The sequence below is a fragment of the Egretta garzetta genome, unplaced genomic scaffold, assembly GCF_000687185.1.
Source record: "Egretta garzetta isolate BGI_Z169 unplaced genomic scaffold, ASM68718v1 scaffold447, whole genome shotgun sequence".
Taxonomy (NCBI): Eukaryota; Metazoa; Chordata; class Aves; order Pelecaniformes; family Ardeidae; genus Egretta; species Egretta garzetta.
In genome coordinates, this window is record NW_009260397.1 from 102,579 (window position 1) to 121,899 (window position 19,321).

Consider the following 19,321-nt stretch of genomic DNA (forward strand, 5'->3'; position numbering starts at 1 on the left):
CCTTTTTCTCCCTTCTCATTGTGTTGTGTTTCTCAGTAATCAGTGGAACTCTAACGGTCTGAACTGATCGCATTTTGAAATTAGGGAAAACACGTCTTGATGATCTCAGTAAGAATTCTGCTTACAATAGTTTCTTTGTTTAAGGTTAACTTCAAAAGGTCCTCCTCTCTTTATATTTTAATATGCATCTATACTTGAATGTGAAGCTTTTTTATACAAAATACATATATTATATACATGCACAATATATATGATATATATATTTAAAATATATATGTATGTGTGTATATATATATTTATTTCTTACTGATCAATTCCTATCTTGGTACGTCAAAGTTAATCTCTACCCACAATTACTAGGAGCTCTTTACTGAGGGGTTGGTGTTAATGTATTGCCTCTTTCTATGGGCTGTACTACAAAACAACCCATGTGCGTGGTTAAAAGTCCAAAGCATCAGAATGTGGCGTTTGCATTTTTCTTTCAAGTACGTTTGAGGGCTCTGTACTGCTTTTCTGAAAAGCTATAAATCCTTCTTCTGAAGATTTCATTGAGAAATAGAATTCATGCTGTATGACAGTTCATGGAGGAGAATAGTCACAGCTGTGGGATATCAGCTAAACCAGTCTGATTGTCTCCGCTTGGTACGTGTGATACCAGCTGGAGATACAGGAAAAGAGAGATTTAACACTTCAAAGCAAAAAGCAATAGATCCTCTTATCATCTAATTCAGCTTCCTGGGGAATCAAGTGTAAAAAGAAGACTATAGTCAAGCGGCACCACAATTCCTTGTTCCTGTTGCACGCGTATCATGGGATGCTGCACTGTCTCCAAGCATTTCAGTATTCTGCAGCAGGACGCACCCACCTTGGAAGAAGTGCATCTAAATAGGAAGCCAGTGTAGCCTCTCTGTACGTGCTACACCACGCTGCTGCTGACTCCTGCAGCTTTAATCACTCTCACTTCATAATCTTCTGACAGTATCTTTTCTTCATTTGGACGTAAACCCAAATGCTCTGGATTCTAGTAGAATTGCTGCTCTTCAGTATAAGCCCTGCAGTATGCTGAAAGGTTTTGCATCGGCCACATCAAATCAATAATATATAAATACCAGTGCAAGCCCTTTTCTTGCAGTTAATACAGCAATAGAGTATTTTGAAGACCATGGAATTAATTATATTTAATGGACTATGAAGTCTTGTATGTATTAAAGTATTTGTATATTTTGAAGTATTTGGTGTCCACAAAATGATGGGATTTTTATATAATATGATGGAATAATGAAACTTAAACTGGTGTCTAGGTTTTGGCTCTGAGTAACAGCAATGGGTGACAAACAAACAAGAAAGACTTTAATGAGGATTGTCCAGATCCCTCTTTGTCATGCTTTGTTACAAAAAGAAAAATATGGTGAAATTATACAACCATTTGGATAAAGACAAATAACACAAATGATTTCCTGGCAGGTTGAGCAGCCTTTAGTTGACCTCCTGGTTAATCAGGGATCATCACTTCACTTTTCTCCCCAGGATTAAAGAATTTTGAAAAACTAGTGCTCAGTTTCCCAGGGACATTCACCGTACATCCTCAGCGACCTGCTTTCATTCCAGTCTGAAAATGATGTTGTAGAGGGCAGAGTTCAAATATTTACATAAAGTTTGACTGCTGCTTAGGTTGTTCCTCTCATTTTGTAGAATTTCATAGAAAAAATGCCTGATATTGTGGCCGTGTGTCAGTAGCCGGAGAGAGAAGAGAAGTGAGAGGATGCAAGAGAAAAAAGAGGCAGGCTTGCCCCCTGCAGCCCATGGAGGTCTATGGTGGAGCAGATCTCCACCTGTAGCCCATGGAGGACCCCATGCCAGAGCGGGTGGATGCCTGAAGGGAGGAGGCTGTGACCCCATGGGAAGCCTGTGCCAGATCAGGTTCCTGGCAAGCCATTGCGGACCCATGGGGGGAGGAGCCCACGCTGAAGCAGGTTTGCCGGCAGAACTTGTGACCCTGCAGGGGACCCAACGCTGGAGCAGTCTGCTCCTGAGGGACTGCACCCCGTGGAAATTATGGGCCCATGCTGGAGCAGTTTGTGAAGAACTGTAGCCCGTGGAAAGGACTCGTGTTGGAGAAGTTCGTGGAGGACTGTCTCCCGTGAGAGGGACACCACGCATGAGCAGGGGAAGAGTCCTCTCCCTAGGAAGAAGAAGCAGCAGAGACAACATGTGATGAACTGACCCCAACCCCCATTCCCATGCCCCTGCACTGCTGGGGGGATTAGGTAGAGGAACTGGGAGTGAAGTTGAGCCCAGGGAAGAAGGGAGAGGTGAGGGAAAGGTTTTTAGGATCTAGCAGTTTTTCTCCTCTCCTTCTCTGATTTTGATTGATAATAAATTAATTATTTTTTCAAGCTGAGTCTGTTTTGCCCATGATGGTAACTGACAAATGATCTCTCCCTGTCCTTATCTCGACCCACGAGCCTTTTGATTTACTTATCTCTCCTCTGTCTGGTTAGAGAGGAGTGATAGAGCGGCTTTGGTGGGCCCCTGGCATCCAGCCAGGGTCAAACCACCACACCACTCTTCATTGATGTGTTCATTTTCCTGTATCAAGTATCTCACAAATGTTGATTATTAATGGTCACGAGGACACTCTGTTCTTAGAACTCAGGATTTGATTTTAGTCCTATTCTTTTGTTGAAAAAGCTCATGCACCAAAATGCAACAATCACTGGGGGAGAAAAGGTCTCTGGCTTAATTTAGAATGCATCTGCAGTAACCATGGCTTGGTTTTAACCAAAATGTCTGTCCGTGGTGAATTAGGGCGTAGCACAGGGCTGAGTTCTTCAGGTGTAAGTGATCAGCCTGATCAGAGCCCCACCAGCAGCTGTGATTGCTAATTGCCTCAGCTCCTGCTCACATCACTCTCTTAACTGGCAAAATTAGGAAGTATATATAGGTGAAGTAAAAGCTGATATTAAAATGCTGAGTAAAGAAATGTGTGCGCTACTAGTGGTGACTGGTATTTGAGAGAAAAGCTATAGAGCCTTGGTTAGTGTTTTTGAAGAGCAATGGCTGGAAGCATTGAGCTAGAGGAGACTTTAAAGCTGATATTCCTGGGGACAGGTGGTCACGCTGCACAGAGAAGGGTATGGGGTCACAGAAAAGCTGCTCTGAGGAAGGCTGCCGGTCTTTTAAAATTTGTTTAATTATCTTATGTCCTAGGTGCAGGTCTCTGCAACCTGCCGCGTTACTATGTGGTAGCAAGACAGCGGGGGAAAAGAGCAGCGATTTGAGCTTCTCTTGTTTAGCTTAAAATACAGTATCACAGATTTAACAACAGAGGGCGATGCCTCACTGAGAAAGATGAGAAATGTAACCCCCCCCACACACTTTTTACTTGGTGATTTGTGGTGTTTTTTCATGGAGTGTCTATTGTAGGCCTGTACTAGAGAACTTAAAGGATGGAGTAAAACTGGGCTCACTCCAACATCTACTAGTTGTTCTGATGAAAGACAGTATAGCCAGCACCAGTGCCTGAGGTTATTACCCTTATAAATAAAATAGGTTGGCTTTTTTGTCTCTCCTGAAGAATGCTCCATCTTCTTGTCATCTACCATGGGAAGCTGAGAAAAAAGAATTTCCCCAGAGCCCTTGTGCCCACCTTCTCCTCCCCAGGCAGTGCTTAAGCCTAGAGCAGCCGGGCCTGCGCCGCACCAGCAGCTCCCCTACTTTTCTGGAAGAACTTCAAGCTGAGGCATGTGTGCGCTCATCTTTATTCTGTGAAGCATTTTTATTTACAGTATCAGAGCCTATAACTTTAAAAACTTAACTTATATTAGAAGTATCTTAAAACAAATTATTACAATGGTTTTCATTCATTCAAATTGCAAATTTTGTCTTGCTAAAAGTAGGTCCAATGCTTGAACTTTTCAGTGTATTAGTTTAGCCACACAAAAGACACTCCATCCTTCTGGTTTAATGTAATTAGCCAAATGTGACTTTTGCAGACTCTTTATTTTGTCCTTAGGCAAATCTCTCACTTCTATGCATTTTTAGTATGATTTTTTTTTTTTTAAATAGAAAATGTGGTGGCGGGAAGCAAAGGTACTCCCTGCTTTGGAATATCGAAGAGAGAGAATTAAAAGTTGCCATTTTCCAGAGCAGGACAGAATGTTTTCCAGCTTCTGGACTTCTGAAAGCAAATGGGGACAGGGAAATGTGTCTGTAGTTGCAAGAACAAAGAGCCATAATATTCTTAACTTTCTGGAAACTGTTAGAAAAAGCTAATATAAACCTTTGTGCATTCAAAATGAGCTGTGCCTGGGTGGGACACAAGACTTATACAAGAAGGTCTTGTTTCTTTTGAACGGAGCTGTCTTGTCTTCTGGTATCTCTGAGAATTGTTAGGCAGCTGATTTGAATACTTGATCTGTGTAAAGCGTAACTGAAGTAATTCCAGATTGACCCAGGACCACATTAATTATATCTGGGCCTTAATCATTGTTGGCTTCAAGCTGAAAAGACAAATAATTCTTCATTGATGTTAAAAATCTGCCTAGGTGCTCATGTCATCATAGTGTAGAGCACTGTGGAGCACATAGCGCTAAAACCAAAGACCTGCTGTGTACACAGCATTTCATTTGAAACAATGAGTTTAATTACAGTATATTGAGAGCGCCAGATCCTGAGATATTAATTTAAGTATTTCTAACATGTATGAATCCATTCAAAAGGATCTTAAGCATTCTTGTGACCAGGTCTGTGGCAGCTTTATTATGGAGTATACTCAACTGAAACCTAAGGCAGTCCAAGGGGAAGCATTCACCAGCTGGGTTTCTTTGATCCACCTAATTGTTTTACTGACACCGAGAGTGCTAATTCATTGCCCAGCCTCACAAATTCGGGACTGTTGTGTCTCATTCCAAAGCTACAGGCAGCCGTGGCACTCCCCATACGTGTTATATATCGGTACTTTCCCTGGTCCTTAGTCCTTAGCTGCATGTCGAATGAATGTTTAACACCAAGACAACTGCAAAGCCATCAAGCGCATCTCTAAATCTGTGACTTGGGTCAGAAAACATGTCCTACCTGGAGAAAGGAGGCAAAGTCCATAGAAAACTTTCTGGTATGGCAGGTTGCCCATTTAGCATCATGTAACATCAGTATTGTCATCTTCTTTGTGTGGTTCATGGGGAACACGACCCAGACTGTCCCTGCCCTTGGACTTGCTCAGACAGGTGACCTTTTCTTTTTATCAGAATGTCAGTACTAGAAGAATTCTAGGATGCATTTTTCATTTTGTGCACTGTCTTAAGGACAACACTGTACTCAGTAGTTAAGTAATAACTGACAGAAGCTGAAATACTGCTAGGGCCAAAGGATCTCGTGGGTTAACTCCAACCTGATTTACAAATCGGCATTACTGTAGCTTGAGTACGTCTTGTTCTCCTTTGTTTCAAGACTCAGTGTACCTAAGAAGAAAAAGAAAATTCTTAATCATAGGGATATTTTTTTAGATATGAAAATTCATTAAATGATTATTTGCTAAATTATAGAATCAAAGTTGGTTTAACAATGAATAAGAGGTACTGAGAGTTCCAAACCTAAAAATCCAGACTTTTCTACTCAATTATTTTTACCCTGTAATTTCTGTGTGTGTGACTGTGTTTTTTGTGTCCCTTCCAAATATGTTTGGGGTCAACTTGGGTGTTTCCTTTTTTCACCATCGGTTTCTCTACTTGCGAAAGCTTTTTTCAAGGAGTTATTTGTGATTGCTTTGATTTTCCAACTTCAGAGCTGTACTCTCATCTCCCATCTTATAGCCACTGCTTTAACAGGGAGATTCAGAAATACATTGAAATGATCCCCAAAATTATTGGACATCCTGGTAACTGTTAAGGTTTTGTGCCTTGTTACTAAATATATGGGTGGCCTGTAGTATAAGCACTATAAAATTATATTTCTTCCTTTTTTGTTATATCTTCTAATAAAAGAGGGTGTGTTATTTCCTGCCAAATAACATAAAAAGAAAACATGTCTACATTTTCCTGGGGAAAAAAAAACAGATTGGGATCTTTAGTTAGGAGTTTTACCTATTGGCTAATTTCAATTACATTTGAGACTTCAAAGGTCTTTATGAAGAATGTGAAGGGACATTTCAGATGTCAAACTGTGGCTGAGAAGTTCATTTTAGGAAGGAGATTTAGGAATCAGCATATTACTGTGGGAGCAAGTGTGTGTTACATTTTAATATACCCTGCAAAATTATTTTGTAGAATAAAAATTTACCTCGTAATTCAGGTTCCATGTAGTCAGGATTACAAAGGAGACAGTGTGGTATTTCTTTGCTCGATCAGGTAGATCCGTGCGTTGTTCCTTGTCTCCCACGCTGCGCCGGGGTTTGCTGCACTGTGCCTGTGCTCTACAGTCTCCTGCACTGTAATCCAGCAGGAGACACCAAACATTTGGACGCCACAGTAACACAGCCCCTAGGAACACCACAGATTACAAAACAGTGTTCTGCAATAATTGGGATTATTTCTGCATTAGCTCACGTTCTCTGCTTCACAAAGGCTGCTTAACTCTGCCGCCATAGCCATACGTTGTGCTGTGCTCCTGCAAACGTTTATCATCTGCAGTCCTTCCAACAAACTGCAGCAAGCTGCACCACACCTGAGCATGTGAATTTGAATGATAATATCTGCAACCTTTTTGTCAGTAAATATAGCTTTAGAAGTTTAAAAAAAAAATTCATGGCTGTTCTGTATGCAGACTTTGAATTTTGGTGCTTATATAGGCAGTACGTGGTCAATATAGCCAAATGGAAGCATTGTTGTGATTGGAATATCATATTTTTTGTTGTCAGATGTCATAGTGCCAAAGGGATGCTGAGACAAAAGCTGACGTGTGGAAAGGGTACCACTCGCATCCATATTTCAGAGTTCAGTTAAGGTTTTATGCCATTTCTGTATTGTTCATGTATGTCAGACAAGAATGTTGATACCATGCAGAGCCTTATTCGGAAACTGTTTATATTACAGTCTTTAAAGCACTGATCAGGCAGAGGCCCAGGATGTGCAGTTCCTAAGGTCCAAGTCAGCTACATTTCTTCTAGTCAGAGCAGTGCAGTCTGGATGGTCGTACTTCTACATCTGAGCAAGCTAATTATTTTGCGAACTCATTGAAGTGTGATACCTGAATTACCGGGGAAGGCTGTGACAAAAGTTTGGAACTGAGCTAAAATGATCATTGTTACTGCATTTTCCTGCAGCGGTTTTGTAAGTGTAGATGAACCTACTGTTCTCTGTTGTTCCCTAGTCCTTTACTGACCATTTAATGTGTTATTAAGCTGCCTGGCTCTCTTTTATTGAATTGGATGCACTCTGGCATTGATAGATATTACGTATGAGTGCCTTATGTATGTAAAGTGTGTTTAAAAGGCAGAGTTCCTCCAAGATCCTGCCCAGAAGGAATGAATCCAACTGACTCAATACTTTTAAATCACATCTTTATAGGAGAGGAAATTCACCCTTTGGTTATGTTATGGAAGAGAAACCTTTTAACTTTAATCACTCCTACAGAATAAGTTTATGCTTTGTATAAGGGTAATGCGGTTTGTAGTGCGACAGTGGGTTTCTGCAATGGAAAAGCAGCCCTGACAAATAACTCCTTTATTCAGATGATGCAGCTTCTTTGTAGCTACAACTTCTAACTTCTGGATATAAAAATACCATGTGAGAGCAAAACCTGAGTGAAAACCAACGGGGCTCCCTCGGAAGCCAAGTCAGCTGCACTATCGCAACTTTCTTGGTCACTGACAATGGCCAGGATTTGTCCTGCTAGCTTGCTTTATTGCTTTGCCCAGGCCTTCTGTTGATGCCTCTTCAATTATACAGTTGCAACTGCAGACAGAGAAATTTGCAACGTAACTGTAGTGACCTGCCTTGACTACACAGTGGGTAAAATGCTAGGGAACTTCCCTCCATTTCAACTGCCCATCAGCTCTAAACACAGGAGCTACCATATTTCCTTCAGGCAATTTATGTCTTTTGGATAGGCTTGCTTTTACAGACACCTTGTATTTTTTGTTATTCTCAGTTCTATGAAGTTAAAGTTTATGGGTTTTTTAAGAAAAATGGTTGAGTTATTTGAAGGAAAAAAAGAAGAAACATTTTTCTAAAATAGGGAACATTTTCAGTTCTCTGTTCTGTTTATCTCTTCATCTCTCTGTTTAGGCAGCTGTTAATCATAGAATACTCGAGGTTGGAAGGGACCTCTGGAGATCATCTAACTCCTGTTGGACTAGACCGTAACATTAGGATCAGCTTTCCTCTCACCCCCTCCATCTCCCTCAAAAGTGAGCCACGATGGCAAAACTCTTCAGTTCTGGCACAATACTTCCATTTCCATTATAATTTTAATTTTTGTACTCAAAGGATAGACTACAACAGTACAAAACCACAAAATGCCAAGTACTAGCGCGCACACAGAGGCACTTTTGTTCAATTCTATAACAAATTTCAGGGAGGGGTCAGACCCCTCTTCTGTCAGAGGTGGTAGGGTCTGGCCCCCAACAGAGCTTTACCAAGGGCTACCCTAGTAAAGTCTTTCTGACTTATTTTCCTTTTACCCTAAGTGTAGGCAACTGCACATGGCATCCCTGAGCCTGGATCCAAGCACACGGAAGGAGAAAACCTGCCTGTTGAGACCCTCACCAGCTTAAAAACATGGGAGCAATCACTGCAGCTAAGGCTCAGGGAGAGGCTGCTGACAGATACAGCAACAGCGTGGCTCAGAGGGGGCTGCAAAGTAAAGCAAGGGCTGCTACTAAAACTTTACTCGAAGTCATTAGCTGGGGGTATTGGAGTGTCGCATGGATAGAGCTCATCACAGGGGCAAGGTTAGGCTGAGATGCTTTTAGCCCAGGGCAGCGGGGTCCCTCTCCACCAGATTCACTGCTGGTGATTCTTGTCAGCAACTCCATTTGTTAGAACTGTGCTGATAAGTATTTGGTTATATTTTAGGCTGGGAAAATCTCATAATTCTCTAGGGGAAGCCCTTCTGTGACATTGCCATTGCTTTTTCAGTGATGATGCTCTAAATGGTTCTAATCCCATGTTCAACAAATGTTTGCAGCAAAACTAATGTAAACTCCTGTTGCTAGGTCAATTTCTCAGCGCCTGCTGGAGAGGTTCATTACGAACCTTTCTAATATAATTAGTTATTGATTAATATTTGATAGGCTGAGATTTCAAAAAAAAAAAGGAAGGAGAGAACATTAAGAAGACAAAAGGGATCGGTTTCTTGTATCACAGGAAAATCTTGATAGCTCAGGAAATAACTCACAGTAGAGAATTCTAGACTTGCTAAGTTTTCTTTTTCCCATTATTCTGCTTGTGACCTGTAATATAAATGTAAAACTGGTGACAAATAACTTTTCAGGAAGAACTGATCCAGAGTAACCAAGGAAGAGAGGTTTGGTTTTGAAGGTCTCGTATAATTACACAACTTTTACAGCCAGACAACAACAGAGGGCAACAGATCTCTACGAAACATCACGTATTCAGAAAGGTTTCCATTGGATGACACTGATAGCAATTTTGGCAGCTCTTCTCATGGCCTCGCAGGGATCATTCAGACACTGCTGAAATGTATCTATATGATCTAGGAGCGTCTTGCGGCCCTCTGGTAGCTCAGCCAGCATGGTGAGGGTTTTGATTGCACTGAGACGGGCTTTGCTGGTTTCCTCAGCAACCAACTTCAGTAAAGGTGGAATGGCTTCAGCACCTAGGGCTGAGAATCTCCCTGTAGAGAAATAACTGGCTTTAAAAGGTGCTATTACACATAATCCACATGCTTTTGAATTGCTGCTTTCTACTTCCTGCCCAGCTACAGCTCTGGACACCCCCAGAGGGAGCAGTGCAAAGAGGTAGGACATGCTTTTCTTTTGAAGACCAAAGCTACCTGCCAGCTGGTTACTTTTCAGAAAGAAAAATCTTTCTTCATTAACTTTATCTGCTTTCCACGTTATTATTTCCTTTGCAACAATTTATCTAAGAATATATGAGGCACTGAATGATAGGATAAACTACTGTGTGTGTGTTAGATGGCCTTAAGAATATCCTCCATTCTTTTATTTTTAAAGACACTTCAGACACTGAGATCCACTCCTGTGTTTTCTTCAGAAGCCATGGGGACATTTGCAGAGGAGGACTGGAACACAACTGCTGTTATTAAGAGTCTTTTATGTCTAATTACTCATTCATCACACTGAAAAATTAGCAGTTAGTATTTTCAGTGTCTGTAACTTACTTGGGAGAACTACAGACCTTATTAATATTCATTCCTCTCCCAGCTGTGAGACAGAAACTGCCTCCAACCACAAAAAAAGGGTTTCCAGAAAGTAGTGCTCCTCTGCTGAGGACTAGCGAGTCAGAGTAGCGTCAGGTATGCACATCTCTGGGTGGTCTGGACTGGCACAGAAAACGGTCCCCCTCTGGAGCAGCACTCAGGAGGGAAATGATGCAGGCAGGGTAGATAAGTAACTTCTTGACCTATTTCAGGTAAATAAAATGTGAAATATACTGTCCCCCCTGGGGACACTATGGGGGAGCTACAATAGTTGCTTGAGACAGATCTAAAGAAATCTCCGAATCTTACAGTTTCTTGAAGAGCTTTAACACTACCAGAAACTGTTGACTTGGGGCAGAGGGTGGGGTGGTGGTGGTATTTGTTACTAAGTTGCCTTAGAATTGGCTTTACGGAAAGTATCCCAACAGAACCGCCTCTGTCTCTTACCCTGAGGCTTAACAGTAGCGAACATCAGTGCTCCTGTTGCACTAGCTTGGACTTCAGGATCTGCATCTCCCAACAGGCTCACCAGCACAGGAATAACTTCTTCACATACCACGCTTTTTCCCTCTGGATGAGTACTGTGCAGAAAAGGTGGTTAAGTTGCTTTCTCAGACTGCGTCTCCTAACCATGCAGCTGCCCACAGCCCCTCCCCACGCCCGGACCCCTGCAGCCCTCCTCTATTTCATGACAACGGGGCTGACCCTGTCCTCCTCTCTGTTCTCTTTGGAGTCACAGTGTTCTGACTGTCAGACAGATGACAAGCACCACTACGCCGCCACCAAGAAAAGAAAGGGGATGTCTGTTTGTGTCTGGTGTCTATTAAATCTACTTGCTGATATCATATTAACCTATGTGTGTGGGCTTAACAATTTTTCAGGTGATTTTTGGATTTTTTTTTTTTTTTACTTTCTATGAAATGTGCTGTTGCCCATCAATCTCCACTGTAACAGGATGTCGGATTAATTGTGCTGGTGGTCCTAATGGCAATTCAGTAAGAAACCTGGCTGCTGAACACTATACAGATTTTAAAACCTGCTAAATTAGGAGTCTGCAATTAATTCTTCTCCCAGGTAAATTTTCTTTCTTTCCAGCCTCTTTAATGCGGGGGATATTTAACATGGCCCAGCTACTGCAGGGACCTAGAGTGTAGCTGATGTCCATGCTCTAGGAGCATTTCTGCTTTCTTTCTAGGACTCACTTTACCTATGTTCTCTTTCTTTTCCTATAAGGAGTAGGCTTTGTTATAGGACATTAGGAAGTGTTTTGTGCCAACTGGTAGGTAAACTGTTTTCTCTGCAGACCTTGTTAAACTAGACATCTGTTGAGCACTCATTATATTTTGTGACTGCAGGACAGTGGACTTAAGTTGTTCCTTTCATCCAGGTTTTGATACACAAATTCAATACAAAGATTGCTTTTTCTGATCCATCACTGACATATGTAGCAGCATGTGTCAGAAAGCTATTTCTGTCCTCAATCATATTGAGAGTTTCCCAGGACTTTCACTTTTTTGCGAGAGCGTGTCTGTCCAAATATATAAGGGAGCTTCTCCCTGCCTCCATAGTGGTCAGAATCTTGTTTTCATATGATTTCTCATGCAAGAATTCTTTCTCTGCAGTGCTGTACCAGGAAAAAAAAAATCCTGATTTCCTTGCCAATACTGGAGGCAAATAGAAGCAGAAGGAATGACATTTCCTCATCAGCATCTTCTTTCTTGAGTGATTTATAGCAGTTATGATTTTTAGAAATCTTCTACCTATGTGCCTGTTCAGGCTGGTATTGCTTTACGTGTGAAATGTGACAGCTTCAATGTGTAATGGAACACAACTATAAACTAATGATATTGACTCACTCATGGAATTATTATTTTCTTGGGCTTAAGTATTATAGACAGATTTCTTTACCCAATTTCTAACAGCACCCGAGCTGCTTTGCTTCTGATGGCCACTGATGGCTGTGTGAGCTTTTCCTTCAGGATAGTAACGGCATCAGTTGCTAGAGCTTCAGAAGCCTCCAGATGCAGACAGTTGGAGAGTGTATCCAGGATTAGCTCCTGGATTCCTTCTGACTCGGTCTTCAATTTGAATACAAGTGGGGGAATCAAACCGGCATGCAATATGCCAGCAGCTCCTACAGGAGACAGAGAAGGAGCATGGGTGAGGTGTGAGTGCATTTATTATTTCTACCTGCACTTTGAATTTCTTAATAGGCTCAAAGTACATATGGTAACTCATTTCCTTACACGGATGTGGGATTGAGAGATGGAAACTACTACAGCACTGCTCTGTTCATAAATGCCATCTTAGCTTTGCTTCCTCAGGAAGCTTCCCCAACAGTCCTGTGAAGACATCAGCCCAGCTTATCACCAAAATGGCAATTGCTCTGATGTTCCCAGTTTTCCCCACTATAATATTTCTCCCAAAGTTATTCTTGCTAAGAAAATCTGGGGGGGGAAGTCACCTTATATTCAGCCTTTCTAACAGTTTTCAACATGAACAGATGTTAAGAGAGGCTGAGGTGTGAGCCTTTAGAGCTAATACTTTGATTCTCCACTATGGTTTCTGTGGGGGAAGTCAAGGTTTGGGAAACTGTCAGCTTCCTCACACATTTCTTTGTAGTAATTCTGTCATGGGGAAAATTTAAATTTTGAGCTTTCCAGTAGTCAGTACTCTTGCACTCTCTCCTAAGGGAAATAGCATCAAAGGTAGAAAGATCGTCATTTGCCCTGCAAGTGATGCCTTTGCTATGAGCAAGTGTCTGATTTGTACCATTGCCTACACAACGCTAAGTCAACACTGAAACAGCAGTGCCATGGGAAAGCAGAAAGCAGAACGTACTGTCCACGAGTAACTATGTGAAAACAAAATTCTTCAGCTGTCTTGTTGCTAAGACTGATTCTTTGGTTGCTAAGAGAAATGTGGCTCCCTTCAAAGTGATTCATATATGGTTAGATAAGGAAGTTTTCTGAATAAGAGTCATCAAGGTATTTTCAAATGAATCTCCACAGTCAGGGATAAAAGGACAAAGGGGAAAGTGATTTTAATGGCCCTTGGTAGTGCACAGGAGAAATCCCTCAACTTGGCAATCAGGTGAAAAACATGATTCTAATCTAGAGGTTATTCTGTTGTACATATTTGAGGTTTTGCTGACATTGAATAACTTATGTTACTAACTTATATGGATCCACTTTACTAATGCAAATGCAAAGAAATGCCCAGGAGTGGTATTATTACAGCTTTTCTTACCTGTGCTACATTTGGAGGTCGGTTGCTGTTAGAATTCAAATAAATAACAGGGAAAAACAGATTCAGACAATTCACTCTTGAAGGGTAACAACATTTGAAAACCAAGGATTTCTCCTGGTGCCAGAAAGGCAAAGCAGGAAAGGAAAGTGGAAAAATGTTATCTTTGAAGCTGTGACTTTGTGTGTCACTGGATTGGGGTGGTGGTGGTGTGGCATTTTCATAGCAAAAAAACCCCTCAACCCTATACGTCCACTGGAGGAATGACAAGAAGAAAATTCTCAGGGATCAGCTCCAGACTGTTCCTACGGTCCCCATAGAAGGATGTGATAAAGGAAACCTGCACTATTGGTCTGGCAAAGGACCCTCTCAGAGAAAGCCCCACGAGGAGGCAAAGCTTGTGCAGCTGACACCATCACCCAGCATTAACTGCCTTGACAAGGGTTACAGGTGTTTGGATTGTAGGTTATGGGTATAGAAAGGTTGTGGGTGGGTTAGACAATGGTAAGGAAATGGCTGTGAATCCTCCATGCCTTACAGAGTCCCAGGTAGGAGAGAACCTGCTAGCAAACTGCTCCTGTGGAGGTAGCTTAAAGCAGATCCAGATGATTATAAATCATATCCAGAATTGGTTGAGCTGCACTTCCCAAATGGCCTATGAAAGACAAGATTTTTTCAAAGTCGACTTTTAAAACTCCTCCCAAAGGCTTTCATGAAAAGAAACTATACAGCCTCTGTGCATGAAATTGGGATACCCAGGCTGCTCACAGTGTCACCATGTGCACTTCTAAATTCTGTGTTGCTGTGGGAATCAGTATAAAATCAAAATTGGGGAGGTGCAGTTTCAGAGGAAGATTAATGAATTGGAGGTGGTAGACTTACAAGCTGACGTTCCTTGTAGCAAGCACCTATTTATTGTACGGTTGCTTTATCAGATGATCTGTGATACTTCTGAACCAAAACCACATTTGGACTACTTGACCTTAAAGCAATTTCATTCTTTTTAGATAAGATAATGCACTGAATGTAAATATAAAGAAGAGTAGCAAAGAACTGAAATTTAAAGTCTGTGCTCCTCCAGAGTCTGTGTGTAGCTTTAATTGACATGGACACTAATCTTCCTGGGGATAGTGTCACACCATAAGCACATCATCACATCATTTCATAAGCAAACACTTGTTCTTGCACAGAGCAGTCAGCGTTCTGGCTTGAGCTCAGAGAAGCTATTGTTTCCTTTAATTTAACCTTCCATCTTTCTACAACAACTCTTGCTATAGCATGCTGTCCACCTTTCTCGTGCTGGTAGATGTACTTTTTGCTTTCCCAGACAGGTTTCCATTACTATTTTTTGCACTTGCTTTCAAATACTTAATAGCCATTTTTTAACCCATCATCTTCACTTCCATCTTTAGTTTCCTACAATTCCCTCTTTTTCAGGACTTCCTTGCTAACTTATTTCAGTTCTCTTGATCCCTTTATTACCGTATTGCCAGTAAGTACTATCAGCATTCAGGTTTCCCTTCTTTGTGCCTGTGTCTTTCACTTATTTTCTAATATATTCAACCAATACATTCAACTAGACAGGGCTACTTTCATTGGCCCTTGGGTTTATTCCTTCCAGTTAATGTTTATTGACTTTCTTCGGCTCGGTTATCCCTCATTTGTTGCGTTTGCACTTCATGCCTTCTTTTGGCACTAGCCTTTACTATTGCACTGCAGTCCTGAGTGCAAAATATACAACAAAGCCACTTCGTGTCTTTCTGTTTCAACAAGCTGGCAAGACAATGTACAGAGTGTTGTCTAGGATAGCTTTTATTCTGTGGAGCCGTGATGCAGTATTTATTCTGTGGTCAGAAATCCCCCTGTAGCTTGTGGGTGCTTATTTTGTATGAAGACTTGGGCTGTTTTCATTTTTCTAAAAATAAGTTTTATTTTACCAGGCCAGGTCTCTGCACCAAGAGCTTTCTCATCTACTGTTTTTTGTCAAGCCGTCCTATCTGAAATGCTGTCATGCTACTAAAGGGAGCTTCCCAGGTATAAATATAGAAACAAAGATGAATTGTTTGACCTTGTCAGAAGTCTCAATGTGGTGAAGAGAAAGAGGGTGGAGAGGAAAGGCCATCAACAACAACAAAAAGAGACTACCTATCACTGAGACTGAGATTTCCAGGTGGAAATTCGTCATGGTTTTCCCAAGGGAACCAAAGGGTGAAAGGTCTAGGGAGGTAAAAGGGAAAAGGGAGGAGACAAAATCAGTGGAAAGTTGTTTGAGAGTTACTTGTAAATTAAATCAGTCTCAGATCCTTGCATCTTACTGAGCAAGCAATAGGAGGGGAAGGTAAGCTGGTGCTTCTTGTAGTCCTATTCTGAAAAATGCAGCAGCATCCTCAGGACCTTGACTTTTCATTACAATACTGCCCTTTCAAAGGTGATTTATCTATTGCAGAGAGTGTTCTACGTACCCTGGGCATAGTGAAGTAGTAGGGAAAAATGTTTTCAAAATGCAAATAGTTGCATTTGCAGCTGCATAGTTACCATCATTATTGATCTGTTTTTCTGAGAACTTGTAATCTTCCCTTGGGCTGCTTTTTATCTGAGCACTCATCTCTTCCTTCTCATAACCCTCTGGCCACTCTCATCTTTCCTTGCCTGACTTTTTTTTTTTTTTTTTTTTTTTTTCCCCAAATAGGCCCAAAGAGGAGTTGCCATTTATTCCGTTCTCTCAGTATGGCTGCAGGGCATGTAAACAAATTAAAATTTGTAGAAGACAAAGGAGTCATTTATAGTACATAACAGTGGTGTTTTGTTTTGGTTTTCATTTACATAAATCACATTACAAATCCTTTTCCTTACAAATATCGGTTTTCAGCTCAAACCCATTTATGTTTGCTTTAGTATGAAGCATGTGCCTCATGCATGGCCATAAAGTGATGTACAGCGTAGTAGAACAAAGTACAATAATTTGTAAACACAGATTCTATACAATATGAATGATTTGTTAACGCCTCAGATGTCTCTTCGTGATGTTCACACAACTATTTGAAATATTTCGAAACAGTATTTCTACTTAGCAAGGAGAGCACAAGGAAAAGAAAAGCAGAGCCAGACACAATCAGATGGAAAAATGCTGCCTGGCATCACGGTGTCTGCTATCAACACATCCCGTACACGGCGGCTGCGAAATCCCAGGATGGGAGCTCACTAACTGTGAGCAGCCAGATGCTCCTGACAAAATTTCTAGACCTAGAAGCTCTCTTGCTAGCACTGCAGTAGTTTAGCACCATTTTAGAGGTAACAAAGTGTTTATTAAACCAGTGAGCGCTAGCACGTATCATATATATTTAAAAATGCAGTGCTTGTATAATGTTTCCTTTCTGAGTGACGAGGTGACCGCAGAAGATCCTTCCCCGGCACACTGTCCTTAATAGCTCCTTGTTCACTACTGTTTAATTTGAAAAAAAAATTATTCTTTAGAGTCCCTGAGAAGATTTCTGAGTCACCAGTCACGAGAGCATAGTTTGAGAACCGTGTAGTAGCTAATTTAATGTTAAGATTCAGTATTTTGAGTCTCAGTGCTTCAAGCATTAAGGCTGTGTCAGGGAGTCGATTAAATATAACACTACTATAAAACTGGGCTGAAATCTCTTTCTGGTGAGTTTGGAGCAGGAGGTAGACCGCATCAAATGAAATAGAACTTGCCTGCTATACCCTGTCAGCTTTATCAAGTCTTCTAACCGAAGAGGAAAATTCTGTTGCCATCTTTCAAAGTCAGAATATTTTCCTCTTCTTTGCAACAATAATTCTCTATCTTTTGGTGATAATTTAACAGGAATAAACAGTAGTGTCCCAAAGGATGCCTATGCTTAGGGGCAAAGAGTATCTTTTAGAGAGGTGGAAAATCCCTGTTTAAATGAACTGAAGAGCTACTAGGGTATTAACAGGACTGAGAGATTGGTATTGGACTAGAAACAGTAAACAACTCTATTTCAAACCATTTCAAATCTGTGCATTGGCTAAACACATTTTTCTGACGACAGCCCTAGGTATAAAGTACCAGGTATAAAGTCACAGCCTCAGTAGTGGTCTCTCTCATATTCTCACTAAAAATACGATAGCTCTAACTTTATAAAGGCATTATGGGATCTGCTCTTGAGATCACTGAGAATTTTTCCAATATTAAGGATTTTGGGATGTTATCTGAGTGAAAGACATTATAGGAATTAAGGTTACAAAAATATTAAAAAGTCAGCAGTAGACTGGAGAAGCACATGGTGTGGCTGCCTCTGGGGATCCTCTAAAAATCAAAAATGTTTCCAGCATTAACAAGGAACAGGAAAGATTGGGCTGATAAACAAGAGGTTCCTAATCCTCAGTAAATAATGAAAGAGGCTCCTGCATACCTTGGTTTTGGTTTTACAAACTTTGCTTTAGCGTGTGTGAAATCGTAATATCAAAGCACAGCTGAAAATAACTAGCATCGAAACTACAATCAATCTATCTGCATTAGCTTCTCCAGTGTAATTTAGAAATCCAAGAAACAGATTAACTTTTTTTTTAAAAAGAATTGTCATTTTGGTAGTACCTAAGACTGCCTGTGCCCTTCTGCTTGAAAGCAGTTGGTGTAACCAGCTAAATCATTTACGCTCTATGAAAAGAGGAGTAATAGCTAAAGAACTTCAAAATTCTGGTCTACAGAAAGTCTTTTATCACAGCATCTCTGGAAACCCCGGGGATGAATTAGACAGAATAGACTTGTGTTTCACACAGAGGCGGTTTCCAACCTGAAAAATAAATCTTGGATTCTGTTTTTGCACAAGAATTATCTACAGGGTAGGATCAATAATTGACCAAGGCAATTACCCTACTTCTGACTTATGTCAGGGTCAGATCCGTTACTGTAAAATCACCAAAAACGATCTGGTGGAAATAATGAAATATGCTCTCTGTTGTAGCGGTGCATAATCTATGGATTAAATCTGTGGATTGATGGTCATTCATATGACACCAGAATGTAGCTTCAAAATGAAAGCAACTTTTCCTTCTTTTAATAAAACTGTATTCATACATTAACATATACAAGGAAGCAAACAGTCAAAATGAAGGTGAACTAGAAGTAACAAAGTAACGCTGGCTTACAAATTTTTTCCTCGCTCTAATTGTTGATAGTCTGCTTGCACATTGAAGAATAAGCATGGATACCTTTGCAATGTTTTTATTTTGTCCTTCAGAACCCTAGCTGCTTGCACTTCCCATGTAATTCATCTTCTTTAAGTTTTCTAAATTTGTACCTTACTTAAAATACAGATACACCCATGGTCTTCCTATGTACCTAAATGTGTGATGCACGTGCATGTGTATAGCAGGCATTCAACTGATCTTGCATGCATATTGGTCACACAAATTAGGAGGTTTCTTGGCTTTTATTTCTCTGATAAAGTAGCTTTTCTTTATTCAGAGAAAGTTTTTTAAAAATCATAAAAATTAAAGACTGAAAATAACCCAGAGGGTTTTTTTTTTCTTGTTCTTTTGGATGAAGGAGGAAATGTCATCCTGAAATTTATTGATTTTCTCTACAGGGAAGACTTTGCCAAAATGCAAGAAGGAAGGAAAACAATTTGACATGTGTACTACTTGCGCCAAAGTCCTCAGACCAATTAGCATAGGGAAAATGAAAACCTTGAGAAAACAACTCCCAAAAAGCTGAGCCTCAGCCACTGTCTTTTTTTTTTTTTTTCGG

The 19,321-nt window shown here is 40.7% G+C and overlaps 1 protein-coding gene across 1 annotated transcript in view; it reads right to left on the reverse strand.

The window, feature by feature from the left end:
* Window positions 1-9,550: 9,550 nt before the first annotated feature.
* Window positions 9,551-19,321, reverse strand: part of RSPH14 (radial spoke head 14 homolog) — a 107,168-nt gene continuing 97,397 nt past the window's right edge. The window contains exons 4-6 of the mRNA XM_009643082.1: window positions 12,247-12,472; window positions 10,786-10,919; window positions 9,551-9,792 (exon numbers count right to left, since the gene is read on the reverse strand). Of these exons, the coding sequence (XP_009641377.1) occupies window positions 9,551-9,792; window positions 10,786-10,919; window positions 12,247-12,472 (602 nt within the window). The remainder of the gene's footprint in view (window positions 9,793-10,785; window positions 10,920-12,246; window positions 12,473-19,321) is intronic.